This window comes from Pleuronectes platessa, chromosome 16 (genome assembly GCF_947347685.1).
Source record: "Pleuronectes platessa chromosome 16, fPlePla1.1, whole genome shotgun sequence".
Classification (NCBI taxonomy): Eukaryota; Metazoa; Chordata; class Actinopteri; order Pleuronectiformes; family Pleuronectidae; genus Pleuronectes; species Pleuronectes platessa.
In genome coordinates, this window is record NC_070641.1 from 13,130,751 (window position 1) to 13,147,629 (window position 16,879).

General features: G+C 42.7%; 3 protein-coding genes across 4 annotated transcripts; 1 reads left to right on the forward strand and 2 right to left on the reverse strand.

Annotated features, from left to right (window-relative positions):
* Positions 1-540: 540 nt before the first annotated feature.
* On the reverse strand, positions 541-3,503 carry eif3g (eukaryotic translation initiation factor 3, subunit G). Of its 2 annotated transcripts, none has more exons than XM_053442691.1 (10): positions 3,392-3,503; positions 3,261-3,307; positions 2,570-2,661; positions 2,002-2,061; positions 1,793-1,897; positions 1,482-1,677; positions 1,268-1,378; positions 1,024-1,160; positions 736-842; positions 541-655 (listed from the first exon to the last, which is right to left on the reverse strand). In XM_053442691.1, the coding sequence occupies exons 1-10, from the start codon at positions 3,412-3,414 to the stop codon at positions 640-642; spliced, it is 894 nt and encodes a 297-aa protein (XP_053298666.1). In that variant the 5' UTR covers positions 3,415-3,503; the 3' UTR covers positions 541-639. The 2 variants fall into 2 exon arrangements, with proteins under 2 accessions (XP_053298666.1, XP_053298665.1); XM_053442690.1 differs by having other exon boundaries at positions 1,262-1,378.
* A 571-nt stretch (positions 3,504-4,074) lies between these two features.
* On the reverse strand, positions 4,075-11,174 carry LOC128459093 (suppressor of SWI4 1 homolog). Its single transcript, XM_053444204.1, has 13 exons — positions 10,959-11,174; positions 10,482-10,652; positions 10,009-10,110; positions 9,875-9,925; positions 9,518-9,688; positions 9,239-9,315; positions 8,806-8,913; positions 8,547-8,670; positions 8,380-8,458; positions 8,054-8,183; positions 7,806-7,963; positions 7,256-7,723; positions 4,075-5,212 (listed from the first exon to the last, which is right to left on the reverse strand). The coding sequence occupies exons 1-13, from the start codon at positions 10,971-10,973 to the stop codon at positions 4,260-4,262; spliced, it is 2,607 nt and encodes an 868-aa protein (XP_053300179.1). The 5' UTR covers positions 10,974-11,174; the 3' UTR covers positions 4,075-4,259.
* Positions 11,175-12,359: 1,185 nt separating this feature from the next.
* Positions 12,360-16,869, forward strand: angptl6 (angiopoietin-like 6). The gene is made up of 8 exons (XM_053442694.1): positions 12,360-12,487; positions 12,611-12,677; positions 13,241-13,736; positions 13,839-13,979; positions 14,076-14,277; positions 15,152-15,345; positions 16,063-16,333; positions 16,422-16,869. Exons 3-8 carry the CDS (start codon positions 13,266-13,268, stop codon positions 16,604-16,606), a joined length of 1,464 nt encoding a protein of 487 aa, XP_053298669.1. The 5' UTR covers positions 12,360-12,487; positions 12,611-12,677; positions 13,241-13,265; the 3' UTR covers positions 16,607-16,869.
* Positions 16,870-16,879: the final 10 nt, after the last annotated feature.

Sequence of the window (16,879 nt, forward strand, 5' to 3'; positions counted from 1 at the left end):
CCTAGCAAGTGCATGGTGCTGTTGGCACTGATTGGTGTTAATACGACCCGACTTGTCAAAAATACCATGTACTTTGTCAAATGTCTGATTTGAATCAGTCATTAAATGCAATCTTTAGAGACAAGCTAATCTAATATGTTTCTTTTCTGTGATCAAATCAGGGTTTTTAACATGTTTGTGTAAAGACCCTTATAACTTCACTGTACGGTGAGACAAGTACGATTTGTCAAACAAAACCTTGCAATCCCTACAAGACTCTACGTAAATACTAGATTTCGAAGAATTGGCCTCAGATTAAACTGTTAAATGCAATTCAGTGTATCAATTTTCTCAGAAGAAAGTGCTAAAAATCATAACACTGCATAAAATCAACTCATGCTCAGCGCAGCATATGAAAACTAGCACATAAGTGGTTTGATTGGAACGCTCATCTTCCACTAATATCTTGACAGGAAATGCTGTGCTTTTGATTCTGGCTTCAAGTTCATAACAGAGTTGTAGTCTGAGCAAAAGTTGGAAATGAGCAAAATAACCAATAAATTGTGATCACAACTACTCTTTATTCTCTTTTGGTAACAGCCACATTTTACCACAACAATCAAATCTGGCTTCATCTCGGAATATATTCGGCCAGATTCCTTAGTTGTTGGACGGCCTGCAAAGAGAAGCTAAAGGTTAGCAGCAAGAATAAATAACAGACTTACAGTTACTTGACAAAACTGAAAATGAACTTACTTGGCCCATTCAACATTGAGAATAAGATGATCATATCCAAATCCTGACACTCCTGCAATAGCCCTGGCTGCATCCTCCCGACGATGGAAACTGATGAAGGCAAAGCCCTGCGGGAAGCAAAGCAGTTGATGGATCAGAGAGCTGGACAATGTTTATTTTCATTGCCAATTGCAATGGGGGAAAAAAAACTCCCTAAACTTGATGCATTTAAAACTCATCTCATCTTGGTGTCCTTCTCCTTTTAACATTAAAAGTGCACGTTTTTGCATTCTTAACATGCACACTGACCTTCGACTGTCCAGTATTCTTGTCCTTGGCCAGATAAATCCTGGAGATGGAGCCAAATGGCCTGAAAAGCTCCTGCAAGTCAGTCTCACGGGTGTCCTCAGACAGATTGGTCACACGGATGGTGGCATTGTCATCAGCTGGCGGGGAATACACAGTAGTTACCTATAAGCAATAACCTGCTCCTGTGTAATGATTAAGTATGGTGTGGGTGTGTGGTTAAATTTGGAACAATAATTACCCCCACCTCTGCGGTTAGGCTGCATCGACTCCCCTCTTCTCGTGCCTCCATCCCTCAGGCTCGGGGGGACATACTTCCCGGTCTTACTCCCCAGCGACGGCTGTGCAGGCTCTGGTTCTGTCGGTTCCACAGAGGGAAACAGAGCGCATTCATAAAAAAAGTCTTAACCGCAGAACACAAAAAAGCAAATCAAATTTTCAAAAAGTAAAGTCTATGGTACCGGATCCAGGAGGCTTGGTCGGGTCTGAGGTGGAAAGCCCAAGTTGATCAGCCAACTCCTTCTGCATGGGGCCCAGGGTGTCCTTGTACGGACAGCGGGTGGTCCAATGGTCACCTTTACAGATTCGACAAGACACAATCTTCTGTCCCTTCAGTTTGTTCATGGGATCCTCCTCTTGGTCTGTGGCGTTCAAGTCCTGCAAGTTTCAAGACATTGTACTCAGACACAGTAAATTACAGAATAAACTACGCGTTTGTTGGCACAGCAGTAAGCAGCAGGACGAAACCCATGAGCCCACATTGCATCCTCACCTCCTTGCTGGAGAGGAACGTCATATAGACATCGTCACTGACTGTGGTGGTGGCCACATTAGGACCAGGTGAATCAAACTCGGAGGTACCGAATTTCTTCCAGTTCTGAAATGAGAGAACAAGCACATACATCACCAGCTGACCTCAGCCAGAGTCGTGTGTATTTCCAAGTGACTTCAGTTTCAACTACGCTCAGTTCGGGAACCCACCTTTCTGCGGGCCACAGCTTTTGAGGCTTTTCTAGTCTCGATCTTGAAGGTCCGCACAATCTAAAAGATAACGACAGCAAATACTTATTTGTTTTACTGTGGTCAAAATGGACAAATACTTATCACCCTTACAAACAAACTGTGATGCCAATTAAAACAAATGTCATGATGCATTCGGTTTATCAAAACTCTAGTGAGAGAAAATCTTATGAACATTGCAAATTTATTTTAAAGCTAGAAAATAAACTCTACTTCAAGGAGGGGCAGAGAACCGGTTGCATAATAACCAATGAGCATATAATCTGCTGCTTTTCCAAGTCCAATCACACAGGATATTAGAATGTAAATCAACAATCATAACTGCATTATGTTAGTTACCACTAGACTACGGAAATGTGATAGATACGCTAATAAACACCTCTGTACCACAATCTCATTGCAAAAGTGTATCTACCATACAATCTTACACCATCTTGTTGACGCTGCAGCCATGTAACGTTGTCCTACACAAACAAACCCTGATTAACATCGGCAGATATAACAAATAAAACAAATGTGTTCCATTTACCTTGAACTTCTTTCCCTCCTCTTCGTCTATTTTGTAGTCGGTGGTGGTTTTAATGTTTCCCTTGATGACTTCCTTGGGAGGTGGTAGTGTGCCTGTGAAAGGAGCATCAAGTTCAGCCAGATGTTAGACAAGCGAGACGATGTCTCTCCTCATCTCTTCCCTTTGGGTTGAGCTGATTCACAAATGAACATATGCAGATGTTGTTGCACCAGATATGACCGTGTGATCAACAGGGAACATGTTTAACAGGACTCAGATCTGACACGAGTTTAAAGTTACTCTATGTAGTCTCCACTCTCTAACTTGTACATACTACTGAAATGGATCAGTGTCAAGATACATTTCAATTTCCAACTACAAGATCGATCACATTCACTTTAAATCCAACAAAAGCCAGGACTATAGATAGCATGCTAGCGCTAGGCTCGCTAGCTGCCTGTTACTGGGTGACAGCCTGCGCCACTGTCCACAGGCCGATCACCCGGTAGATCGAAGAATCATCGGTGAATGTCAGTCAGTCTAACGTCTTTATTAAGTTGATAATGAAAACATCTGATGGTGAGTGTATCCAAGATGGAGGTTAATGCTGGGCAGCCACGTGGAAGTCGAAGCCGCCTCGCCGGCCTCCTCCTTTGGGCTCCGGACTGTAACAGTAGCTAACAGCGGCTAACAAAGCTAACCAGCGCGTTACCTTCATCTCCTTCCTCCTCGACTTGGTCCGCCCAGCTGGGCTTGGAGCTGAGGGAGAGAGGGGGAAATGAACATTTAGATCTGTGGTCCGGTGGCAGCCGTTATGATTAAAACGTTTGTGATAACACTCACTCGTCGTATTCCATCGACGGCATCCTCTCGGCTAGCTTAGCTTCACGACCGGAAAGAGCGCAGGAAGTGAGCGGGGGCTTCCGGTACTTTAACTTCGCAATAAAAGTAGAGATTTCTGTTTAACATCCAGCTTCACAATAAGAGTCGTACATTATGTCGCTCTTGTTTTGTTTTTAAAAAAGCATTTTATTATATTAGTTTTATGTGGTGATGAAACAATAATTATCCTCTATCCTCTCCTCCAATCAATCAATACATCTGACAGTTTTTGATTGATTAATTATCGGTCCGACCAGCAAATGAAATATGTTGAGTTCACCATCATAAAAAACGAGGGGAAATAGTTAGTGAGATTTATTTATAGCGAGGAATTTTCCTTTTTTTCCTTTTTCAACCTCTGAAAAACAAAACTTTGAATGATTATGTTGGCTTAATAACACACTTCACTATTCAGGGAGAAATATGATTGAAATTTAAAATAATTAATTGCACAATACTTTTCACATTCTAGTTTTGTTGTTGTTCATGGCCAAATACTTGCCCCGACTTTTGGCCTCTTAAATATATTAAAATCAACTTATCTTACATCCCCTTTTTTTTCATTATCTAAGAATATACTGGGTAAGACAGGAAGTGCATGAGGAAGATGATAATCAAAGATTTATGAAATGGAAATTAGCACATTATAGCAACAAAGATTTTTTATTACAGATTGTTATGTGTCAGAGTTGATAATACAGACAAAATAATATGGCAAAGATCGATGTCTTCAAAAGTGAGATATCCTGTGGAAATAATTCCTGTGGAAACGTTATTACATTTGAAAATAAAAGAAGGCCGTTTATCACAGAAAAGCCATCAGGCAGCTTTACTCTCTGGCCACAGCGCGGAAGTCCTCCTCCAAGCTCTTCCCACAACATGCTACTCTTATACTGTCAAACAATGCCATGTAAAGGACTGGGTGCAGGCACATGTTCAGGGTCGCCAGGGCCTTGGACACTTGGTACATGTTGAAAACCCAGCACCTAGTGTCGGTGGGTTTGTCTATTCTCAGATACAGGTTCCAGGTCTGAAAGACGTGGTACGGCACAAAGGAAACAGCATACAGCACAACCACCGCTCCGACCAACAGAGCGACCTTGCGTTTTTCCAGTGTTGTTATACTGACACTTTTCCACACCACCGAAATCACCAGACAGTAAGAAGTGAAAGTCACCACAAAGGGAACGAGGCACCCAAACACAGCCAGAAATACTTTGTAATTGAAGTGAGGGATTTTATCTGCAGGATTCTGATAACCAACGGACACACACAGAGTCTTGTTATTGTACTCATTTCTGGTGGCAAATTTCAACACAGGGCAGGAAATGACTCCCACGACCACCCAGATGACCACACTGGCGGCTTTGGCGTGGGCAGGCAGCACGTAGGAACGGGTGAAGAAGGGAAACATGAGGGCAATGCACCGGTTCACACTTATTGCCATGATGAAGAAGATGCTCACGTAGAGGTTGCAGTTGAAGAGGAACCTCTCGATCTTACATGCGGCTTGACCAAACATCCAGTGTTTCCCCGTTGCGTAGTAGACAATCAGCAGAGGCAGGGTGAGGATGTAGAGCAGGTCGCTGATGGCCAGGTTGCAAGACAAGACAACGCCGCTGTGCCAGTTCCTTCTCTCTCTGACCACCAGCAGCGACAGGGCAAAGAGGTTTCCTGTCAGGGCCACGATGAACTCAACCCCGTACAACCAGGGCAGCAGGTCTACTTGAAACCGATGACAGTCGGTGAAATTGCCCACCATCTTGCTCTCGTGCTGGAGTTTATTAAGTTGTCATACATCTAGAAATGGAAGTATTTTGACAGAAGTTTAATAATCGCTCATATGATTTGTATGTTTCCTTATAGGAAGTTAGAAGACTTGATCTGGAATGAAATTATTCAACAATTATAAAATGTCAATTTCTACTTACTGAAAGGCAGATTTTGCAGTGCACTGTGTCGTGAAGGAGAAACCCAAGTGTTCATCTCCGAAGTTAGAAAAGGTGTGACAAAAACACCACAGCAGAGAGATGTGAGCATGAACATGGAAGTTCCTCTTAAGCTCTGCAAGAGTTTCGCAATTTGAAGAAGCAAAACTGTGACACCCGTGCATTTGAAACCACACTGGTGATAAAGATCAGGCAGTGTTGCAACAGCATCTCAGTCAGACGTCTGAAACACAACTGCTGTCAAGCCAGCCGACACTCGCGTCTCTGAGGTCAAATCAGCAAACACAGAAGTTCTACTGCACTCATATACTGACATTTATGGTCAACGCATCCAAAGCGTTTTTTCAAAATAAACTGTTGACATGGAGCATATACAAAATGCTTAATTGAAAAGGAAATGGATTGGATTATATTCACAAGAAGTATATATCGTCTCACGTCTCATTTTTATGAATAGCATTTTGACAGTATCAGTTTAGAGATTATACAAAATAAGTCACACATTTTTTGCTTCAAGTAGCTAATTTCAGGATATTTCAAAGTACTGTAAAAACACTTCGATCAATAATTCAAGATAGACTGATATGCCTGTGTACAGGACCTCTCTGACTACCTACATACTGAATATAAAACATATTTACTGTATAGATTAAGAGATTTTTCAGAGTAAAGCCAACATTTTCACTGTGGAATAGATCATTTCTGGATACTTCAAAGTACTTTAAAAACACTTAACTCAATAAGTTCAGAGAGAGACTGATATGCCTGTTTTCAAGACCTCTCTGACTACCGTCAAACTGAAAATCAAACATATTTACTGTTTAGATTAAGATACTTTTCAAAGTATCTTTAAAAAATGTTGGGCTTTACTTTGAAAAATCTTTGTCTCGGCCTCCTCTGCGCTCGACTGAGTGCCATTCTACCTAAAGTATATATTATGAACTACCAAAATATAAACGCGTATCGGATTTTACCCCATTTCTGTGTAATCACAATCATTTTATGCATTTTGTTGGAAATCTTTTCCCACGGATTTTAAGTCAACCAACAGAAAAAGTAATTGTATAGACTGTAGTTATAACAGTTCAGACCTGCTATCCTGAATGTTCGTCAACCGCTGCATAGTCAAAATCAGAGAGAAGAGCTGGAGTAGTTCATTACCCAGTCATTTCATATTATTTCCTCTGAATATATGCATTTTATCAAAGGATCTAGTTTTAATTTCATTCTTTAATTCAGAGACACAATCACTGATTTGAACCTTTTTTCCCCTTCATCTCTACTCATATTACTTCTAGACAGAAAAGTTTTTGGATTAAGTTTGTGTTGAGGGCTGGCTCAGGTTTGTCTTTGACCGTCCCCAGGTTCTGATGCTCTTGAGCAAACACTGATGATGCTCGTCTCCTTTTCATATCCCATTGGTGCATGTTACTATAACTCAGCAGTCCCATCATGCTTTACAATCTTGCTGCAGTCTGGATATGTGATGCCGATCCGCTACTGCCCCCATGACCCTGCTCTGCAAACACAATCACTTACTGTTAATAGTTTCATCATTAGTCCTATTATTGGTTGTCTTATTATCATCCAACTCGATGTGCAACCTTCATTTTGCCGGGTTCCTTTTCCTCCACAAAGTCAAAAAGATATATTTTAAACAATTTATTGAACAAGTACATTTTCAATATTATTTCATACAGTGTGAAAATATACAACTTTAATCTTCACTTCTGTCCCCCTGCTGACGTTCAGCAACAAACATACAGTCTGTCAATACAAACTTTCACTGATGGCAAAATGGATATTTGCTGCCACCTGGTGCGTCAAACTAATTACACATTCAATGTCCCGAGTCTGGGAAGTAGGTTGGTTCAACCTTTTCCCTTCCTCTGTTTGAATCCTTGCTTCGCTCCCATACCTTTCTTCTTGAAGCCATCTTTGCTTTTCTGACCTTTAGATTTGAACGAGTTGTCCATGTTTTTCTTTCCGAACGTTTTCTTCCCATCAAATTTCTTCTTTCCACCAAATTTGCTTTCTCTGTCACCAAATTTGCTTTTTCTGTCACCAAATTTACCTTCTCTGTCACCAAATTTGCTTTTTCTGTCACCAAATTTACCTTTTCTGTCACCAAATTTTTTAGCCCCGAAGGCCTTTCCTCCAGGCTTCATTTTGTTTCCAAATGGTTTCTCCCTGTCCCCGAATTTCTTGAAACCTTTTCCCGTGTTGTCTCTGTGCGAGCCTTCTGGACCACCTCTCTTTGGTGATTTAGATGGTCCGTCATGTCTCCTCTGCCTGGGAGCTCCATGCTCTGGTCTCCGCCTCGGTTTTTTGGCTGGGAACATGTCTGCAAACAGAAAAAAATTAAAATAACTAAATAATATCAAAACAAGATTCAAGCTCCAACATTTTAGTCCATCATTACTCACCTTCATCTGGCTCCTCTCCCACAGCCTGCCTGTAGTACTCCTCCTCGTCGTCTGACACATGAGGAGCTGTGGCACCGTCTTGCCTCCCGGGATCCTCCACCTCACTGTCGTCTTCTTCCTCATCGCGTTTCCGCTTAATGCCCGCCAGACTCTTTTTCCTGTTAATGATGAAAACAAATTATACTCAGGCCAAATGTGAAACAAAATAACAGACAGCAGATTTAAAATATTCTTCAGGGTCAACTTACTTGTTCTCTTCTCGCATCTCTTTTTTCTGAGCAACGTTCTGCGCCTGTCTCTTCCTCCGATCCGCTTTCTCCTTTAACTGGGCTTCCTTCCTGTTCAGGATCTCCTGTATTTCCTCCTCTGTTTTGGTGACTGTAAAATACATAGTTCCAAAGAAAATATCGGGTGAAGAACAGTTCGTGCTGGATGAAGATGTCATTAAGTAAGCAGTAGGTGTATCAGTAAGCGTTTACTTTTAGAGAGAGATCATGGAATTCATACTGTTTTTTTTCATCATGTACACCTGAACAGCGAGCAGAGAGATGACTGAATGCAAAAAATGACTCACTCATTGTATGATAGAGGACATTTCCTTCTCCCATGCCTTCTTGGATCTTTGTCAGCTGCAGAGTCATGCGAGGACCAATCTGTGGAAAAACAAAAACAAAAAATTCAGCTTCAATCCCAGCAGCATCTTGACGTTGTTTTCTACACAAACTCCCTCTGGATACTCGCCTCGGTCAAACGGACAGCACTCTGTTGGGATGGCATGTTGCCTCTTCCAGAGTAGACCTGCGGCAGCTCTGTGATGTTGTGGTCCCCGTCTTGTTCTGCTTCACTTTCAGAAAGGTTCGCCCCCCTGAGAGAAAAGCACAACTGTTTAGACACAACTTCATGTCAACAACTCGGGAGATGATAATGCAGCTGCAGAGGGGATGTAGTTCCCTGTGGCTTCAGGAGGAATATACGAGTTAAACCATCGCTAGAAACTTACTTAATCAGCAGCTCACTGATGTCCTCGAACTTGTTCATGTTGGGACACCGCTCCTGCATCAGCTTCTTGACTCCGCGGCTCATGCCGACAGGGACGACCTTCAGGCTGCTGCAGGTTGGGAACAAGATCATCTGGGTCACTTTGACATCTCATCAATACATGGCAGTAACTACAGTAAATGTCACGAGGCCCATCAGTGCGTTTACTTTGAACAAACATCACTTGACAGTCAAGTCCTGATTTGTCATCATCTGAGCCCAAGCGTCATTTCAGGGTTTGTTACATGAAAATTATTTTTGGGGGGTTTTCCTTTAAAAATGATGAAATAATGCGACATAACTAGCATTTGAATGCACGTTTTTCTTACAGACACGGATAAAAAAAAAATCAATGACTACCACTTTAGTATTAATGACAAAACAGATTTACTTACTAATGCCGAAACTCTATTTGCTCAGTCTCTGGGTTGTAATTCAGCAGCACACATCGCTTGATGTTGTTGAGGCTTACCTGAAAAAAGAAACTCTGCATTTATCACTTGAATTCACACTCAAATTTGAAAGTAAAGAAACATTTAAGCCTTAAAATGGTCAGATAGCGTTTACTTTTGATGAATCGTCAGGGGACATCAGAAGACTATACTCTCATCATGCCAACAAGGCTTTAAACCTCTCATGCTCTCTAATGCAAAGGTTCAGTGGGCCAAACATACCTTGTGCACATTAATGGAAGGAAACATGTTTTGGAACATGGTGGCCATGAGTTTAATGTGCATGCCATCAGTTCCAAAGTTATTGAGGATGAGTAGTGGATGATGCGAGAACTGCTGCTCGTGCATCCGGTGCTTCTTCAGAGTTGAAATCACATCTTTGATGAGAGAGTACTGAGGGGAAAATAATTTGAGAGTATTTAAAAACAGGGGGAGAAAAGGAAACGGTTTAAAATGACAGTCACTTTGGGCGCATCAGTACGTTTACTTTGAAAAAGATCACTCAACAGTCAATATATTAAATCCTCATCATCTGAGCCCCTGTGTCAATTTGTATTGATGATTTCAAACAGCAGTTACCTTGAGCACTCTGAAATGAAGCGTGGGGCCTTTGGGAAGTCGAGCAAGTCTCTGAGGGGGAGAGAAAATCTTTGTTAGATTAAAGACTTAACGTGGGGGGGGGATCCGAGTCCTCAAGTATGTTGGGATCTCACCATGTTGATACTGCTGGGGGTTTTGCTAAAGATCATGAAGTGTGTCACTCCCAGGGGTCCTGCAATGGACACAAAATCTTTCAGCACGTTCTTTTTCCTGACCTGGTGTATAAAAAAAAGAAGAAAACAGATCAGGCAATGGGACTGTGACAACCTGAGGCTACAACTCCTGTTGTGTCATACCATTTCTCAGGAAAACCATTGCTTTGCATTCAAAACTTAAAACCATGCCTGCCTCCCACACACACACACACACACTTCTACTTTTCTGGTATCATTTAAAAGAACTGCAGCAGTTCTTAGATGAATCTTCCTGCAGCTAGGATGTGATAATAGCATCCTTTAGTCGCATGATGGTGGGATTTCCAATATTACAGCAACAAGAGCCAAAAGTAAATAATAACAAGTAGCATGCAATACTTAAATATAAGGAAATATGTAAAATATGAGTGGAATATAAAGTAATGCAATACCTTCAGAGACTCGGCGGTGTAGGGCTCCAGGACCTTCCGCACGTCCAGGAGGAGCTGACCCACGTTTTTCCCGACCTGACCCCGGTGAAAGACGAAGGAGTGGGGCACAGCTCCGTACGTGTGCTCGGCCACATGGTTCGCTGCGACTCGGGATTTCTTCTGGTTCTTGGTCTGACAGAAACACACACGAACAAATGACACGAACGTAAAAACATTGAAGTAACGCTGAGAGAATTGAAAAGTAAGAGTTTGAGGGAAAAGGTGATTTAAACGCACGTTGCCTCGGCTAAAGAAATGTGGCTAATGCGGATGTCAAGCGCCTTTTCTAACGCTGTCACACATCCACCAACAAACACAGTTCTACTATGATTTAACTTATTTAACACAAGCTACACTTCTTCACTTAAGAACAGTTGTTCAACAGTCTCTTCAATATGATCAGCTAATGCTAACCTGTTAGCCTAGGCCTTTACCTACCTTTGATTTCCCCATTTTTTCCGCGACACGAGGAGCAAAGTGACACTAAACGCGACTCAGTGTATTTGTACTACAAAAACAAACCACGATCATAATGACAGCAAACACCTGGAGACAACTGTTCAACTGTGGACTCGACACGACGTGTGGCACATGGCTCCAGCACTGTGTGTCACGCTAAATAGCTCCGGAGTTTCTCGCGTGTCTGGTTCCTAGTTCCGAGCTGAACCGATATAGGCAGTAACAATCATAGTGCCGCGGGCTAGCACGCCCCCTGCCGGCAAGCCACTGTCTAGAAGGCCCGTTCATTCAATGAGGTGTCTGAATGTGTCCACTGAATGATGTCTTCTTCTTTTACTGATTCATGCCCTAGAGACATGTCCCTTAACATCCCATAACACAAAATGGTGGCAGGCCTGGATTAGTGCGGTAGAGCATACAACTGATATTCTGTGTCTTGTCCTATGTTCTAAATTGTTATTATTGGCCCTCAGTCTAATTTGTTCTTTATTTATTTCACAAATTTGACTAAAACTGATTTAGAAAGCTCTACCAGTATTGCTGCAGTTCCTGATGGTGACCAGCAGAAACCAGCAAACACACGTAATTCAAAGCAGGATCTCCCCTCATAACCAACTACAGTTAACAGCCAGTTCCACATATATTCACACTAGCCACAGCGAAGAAGGCAGTGGTGATGGGGATGTGGTTAAAGGCTGAAAAAAAAACCCAGGGCTGGTCACAAGTTCCACTTTCATCATATCGGTAGAACAGTACAACTGCCTCACAAGCAAATATAGAACAACATGCAGTTTGGGGTGTGATCGTTATCAAGTGCAACACACTGTTTGTTTATTGCTGGAACGCTATCGTACCACATTCAGCCGAAATACTGTGCAGCCCTGATTGCAGCTCAAAACAAATAATGATTGTAACCCACCTTCTTTATTTGACAATAACAGTATTAAGTTACTTTGCAAATGTACATGTTCAAATATTAAAAATGTAGATGGATTAAAGCAACAAGCAGTACAGAATTTCATTTGTGACATCTGTGACAAACTCTTAAAATACTTATTTTATGCTTTTAATTAATTAAGATTTTAAATGCAATTCTTTTTTATATTGCTAATTTTAGTTAAATAAAAACTAGACTTCTTCCACCACTACTTTAGTCAGATAGAAGATAAAGCTGTGTAAAAACTGTATCTCACATTGAACAGAGACGGCATGCTTTCTGCACACGGGATGATAAAGGCTATCAATTGAACAAAATATGTTTCAACAATGAGGTCAAAGTGGAAACAACTGCTTTGGTGTAGTTGAGCTCTGTAGAGTTTGTGTCAGGGCAGCAGGTCAATGATGGCAGAGGGAGGAGGAGACTCCTGCACTCAACACCCAGCTCAACAACCAGCACTGGGAGGCGGTGCCATTCGGACAATGTGTAATTAGTTGTCTCCTTCTTGAGAGGTCCTGGGACAGACTCCACAGGGAAGACAGAGCTGGTCTGATTACTGACAAAACCTACTGCATCTGCTTCACTTTAACATTAGAGAAGATCACCGATGTCTCTTTATTTGGAAGAAGCGGCTCATTTATGTGACTCCTAAAGATGTGATTTCTAAAATGTCTTTGCCTTAACTCTACATCAGCTGGTGCTAGAAGTTTTTCCTACTGGAAAAGAGCAAAGACTTCTCAAAACACCTTCCAGCTGCTACAGTAAGTAATGAATGGTCTTTTTCGAAAACAATCTATTTTTAGTAAGACTTAAATGTATTTACAATGACATTGAAGTCAGATCATTATCCTACATATTGTTATTTATCTACTGGAAAAAGAATCCCTTTTCCTGGTGGTTTGTTTCAGATTTCTACTGGTGGGTCTTGTGATGCTTGTCATTGAGATAGAGAAAATGCTTGTTTAAGATGTTGGTATTGATTCATGTGTTTATGGTGTTGACTGTGGTGGTTGTGCTTGGATGTGGAGCCGAGCCGTCTGTTGACTGTGAGATGGAGGTGTGTTGATTCTGGCTGATCTGTGTTGACTGTTCACCCATCAGTGTTGACCTGCTAATAAATTCCAACCAGGGTGAAATGGATGTAGTTTGACTTTGAGGAAACATCTGGCAGACAGTGAGAACCCACAACACTCAGTTTTCCTGGAAGTCAAAGTGGACGTCTTTTTGTCATAGTGTCAGAATTATAAAGGCTCAGTCAAACATTATCAGGTGATATTTAGGAGCTGGTAGTGATTCTCATCATGTCCTCTCCTCCACTTCCAAGGTGTCACCAGAAGCTGATCACATTCATGGAGAAGACACTGACGATAGGCCTGACTCTTTTTCTAACCCTCTGTGTGAACATACCAGAAGCTGGTGGGCGGAGGGAGGGGGCCAATGGAAATAACACTCAGAAACGGCCATCACGGTCCTCAGATACAAACGGAGGCCGGTGCTCCTACACCTTCATTGTCCCCCAGCAAAAACTGACAGGGGCGCTGTGTTTGAATACACAGTCTGCCGCAGCCAACCAGTCTGAGGTGGCAGCGCTGCGGGCGGAGCTCAGGCGACAGCAGGAAGAGATGGAGAAGTTCAGGGGCCAACTGGACCAGGAGGGGACTCTTGCCATGGAGGTAAGAGCCCTGCGGAAAGAGAGTAACAGCATGAACTCACGCATCACCCAGCTCTACGCCCAGCTGCTGCAGGAAGTCATCAACCAAAAGGACCAGGCCTCGGAGCAGCGAAGGGTGGAGAACCTGCTGCTCAATGCTACAACACAGGTGAGCAGAGCACTGCAGTCCTCTTGAAGTTTGATTCATGTCACAGTGAAGCTACATGGTCAAACTCATCCTCTGTCTGTTCTGGGGGTTGGGACGTCTCAGGCCCTGCAGGTGTCAAGCAATTACAGGGAGCTGGAGAAGAAATATGGAGCCATCACTTCCATGTTGAGCTCCCAGACCCAGTTTATTGCTCGTCTGGAAAAGCAGTGCCAGTGCAGGGACTCCACCCACCAGCCCTCCGTGGTAGGAAACCATCTGTGGTCTGCATGTTGCAAGATTGTGCTCGATTTGTACACAGGAACTGAGATGGATGTGTTGTTTTTGTCTCGGTCCGACCAGGTGATGACTGAACCACCCAAAATCCAGTCTAACGTGCATCCTAATTACAGCTCTGAAGCCAGCGAAATGACCAACGACGTTCAAAGGGACCAAAGTGCTCCTCCGTCACAGCAGGAAAAAATCGAGCGAGTTCATAACCTCCCCAGCACCAACACTCCTACAGCCCCCCCTTTCATTAGTTCCCCCGTCACAAAGACTCCAGGTACACACAAGTCAAACGTGTCTTTTAACAAGCAGTGCTTGATGAGACTCAAACCTGTGTGTATAAAGTGCGCCAATCTTCTGTCCGAGTTACTTAACTGCTCAGATAAGCAGCAGAGGCTGATGGAGTCAGTGACCTGCTGGTGGGAGCCCTATCTCACTGGGAATGCCTAAACAATGTCAGAAACAGCTCTTATCCGAGCAGAGGGGGATTTATAATAAGAACACATGCATGGAGCACAGCGCTTGTTGGAGCTATAGACGAACGTAAACTTGCAGAACTGGAATGTTTGAAATGACAAAGTAGAGGATTTGAGCCGTCCCTCCGACAAGTCAGCGGAGAGAAAGTGTGTGACTCAATGTCTCCCAACAGGTCTGATGAAAGACATTTCACATTGCCACATCTCGCTTGTGTGAGAGTGGAGCAAAAGCACTTACAGGCATTATCACTTGAGGCTTTCCTCTATGTATACATTTTCCCTGTGCAAATTCCCATGTGCATTTCATCACTGTGACATGAGACATTGAACATGAGCTGGGAAAAAATTCCTCAGCAGGGAACAGATTAGCTGAAGGCACAGTGGTGATGGGACACAACAACAGACAAAATACCGAAACTCCCTGTAACTGGCACTTCTTTGTGTCCAAATTACAGATACTTGTTTTGGTCAGTGCGAAAGTAATGAATAGTCGGAGCAACTGACTTAATTTCAGAAGTTTTCAGGGAAGAATTAAAGGCGATCAGTTGTGTATCTGTTTGACTACTAACTATTCATGACAGTATTACTTACTAGTAAAAATTTAAATGATCATATATATATTAAAATATCACATATGATCCTATTATTTTTCTTATTCTTATCCTCTCGACTCAGGGCCATGGCGGGACTGCCAGCATGTGCTGGAATCGGGCGAGACCACCAGTGGGATATACCTGCTCCGCCCGCAGAGCGCTAACCGCCTGATGCAGGCTTGGTGTGAGCAGAGTCAGGCTCAGGGAGGGTGGACGGTCATCCAGAGACGACAGGATGGGTCGGTCAACTTCTTCAGGACTTGGGAGCAGTATAAGGTGATTTTGTGCACCTTTAAAAATAACGCTGTGGTTCATTATTCTTTTAATCGTAAAGCGCCTACAGTTTTTTGGGCCTTGTATGTTAGCATGGTATCTGAAGTGCAGCTGAGGCTGATGTGAATGGCCTTTATTTTGAAAGTTTCGATCATAAAAAAATTGACATTCTGACCTGATGATGCTGCTGGATTAGAATCTGATTACTGATCATTGTAAAAGTCACATGAATGTTAAGGACACCTTAAAAAAAACGACTTAAACACCACCTGTTCACCGAGGCCTTTGACGCCATCAGTGCTGTTTATTTTTGTCCTGTTTTGAATGGAAACTTTTCTTTTTTTTCTCGTCCCTAGTGACTGATGAAAGGCTCTATAAAATTATTGTTATTTTAAGAGGAAGAGTCAGAAAATCACTAAAGTCAGGAGGATTCATCTACTGGGGACCATGAATGTCGGTACATGAGTTATTGCCAATACATTCAATGGATCTCATAAAAGTGAAAACAGGTTAACAGCTTTTTGTTTTGGAGGAAAACCCAGGAATCACTCAAATTATGATTTATCACCCAGGGACAATGAATTATTGATATAATTCAATCTGGACATAAGTAGTAGAAAAAGCTGACTGGCACTGCTAACCTCATACCCATGCTAATAAATATAGGAAAAATGCAAATTGGCAACACAATATACTGTAAATAACTTCTTTATATTACAGCAAGGCTTTGGGAACCTAGATGGAGAGTATTGGCTCGGCTTGGAGCACCTCTACTGGTTGACCAAACAGGCTGATTATAAGCTACGTGTGGCTCTGGAGGACTGGCAGGGCCGGCACGTGTATGCCGAGTATGACAGCTTCCACCTGGAACCGGAGAGTGACTGGTACCGACTGCGGTTGGGCCAATACCAGGGCAATGCAGGGGACTCGCTCTCGTGGCACAACAACAAGGCCTTCACCACTCTGGATCGAGACAAGGACAGCTACACAGGTTTGATTTCCTCCCACTGCTCCTGTTTGTTTTCTCAGTGACTTTTCATGTGAGTAACTTCTGGCCTGACCTGCTGTTGTGTTATCAGGTAACTGTGCCCATTACCAGAAAGGAGGCTGGTGGTACCACATGTGTGCCCACTCCAATCTGAATGGGGTGTGGTATCGGGGTGGACATTACCGCAGCCGCTACCAGGATGGGGTCTACTGGGCGGAATTCCATGGCGGGTCTTACTCCCTGAAACGAGTTTCAATGATGATCAAACCCACGTAACATAGTTGTGATGTGAACATGTGAGAAGGAAATGTGATCAACTGATGCGAATGATTCTCAGATGTGTGTGAAGGGATTCAAACCGTGTCTGTAAAGTAAAAGTTGTCTTTAGATGCTTATTAGAGGCCTTTCAGTGACATGTGTGTAGACCGTGAGTCATTGGATGGTGACCACCATGTATCGAGTTCTCTGTGTTGCAATTTCCTGACAAAATTGATGTTTTTTCAACGTCCTATGAACTTTTCAATAAAATGGTGCCAAATTAGAGCCTGT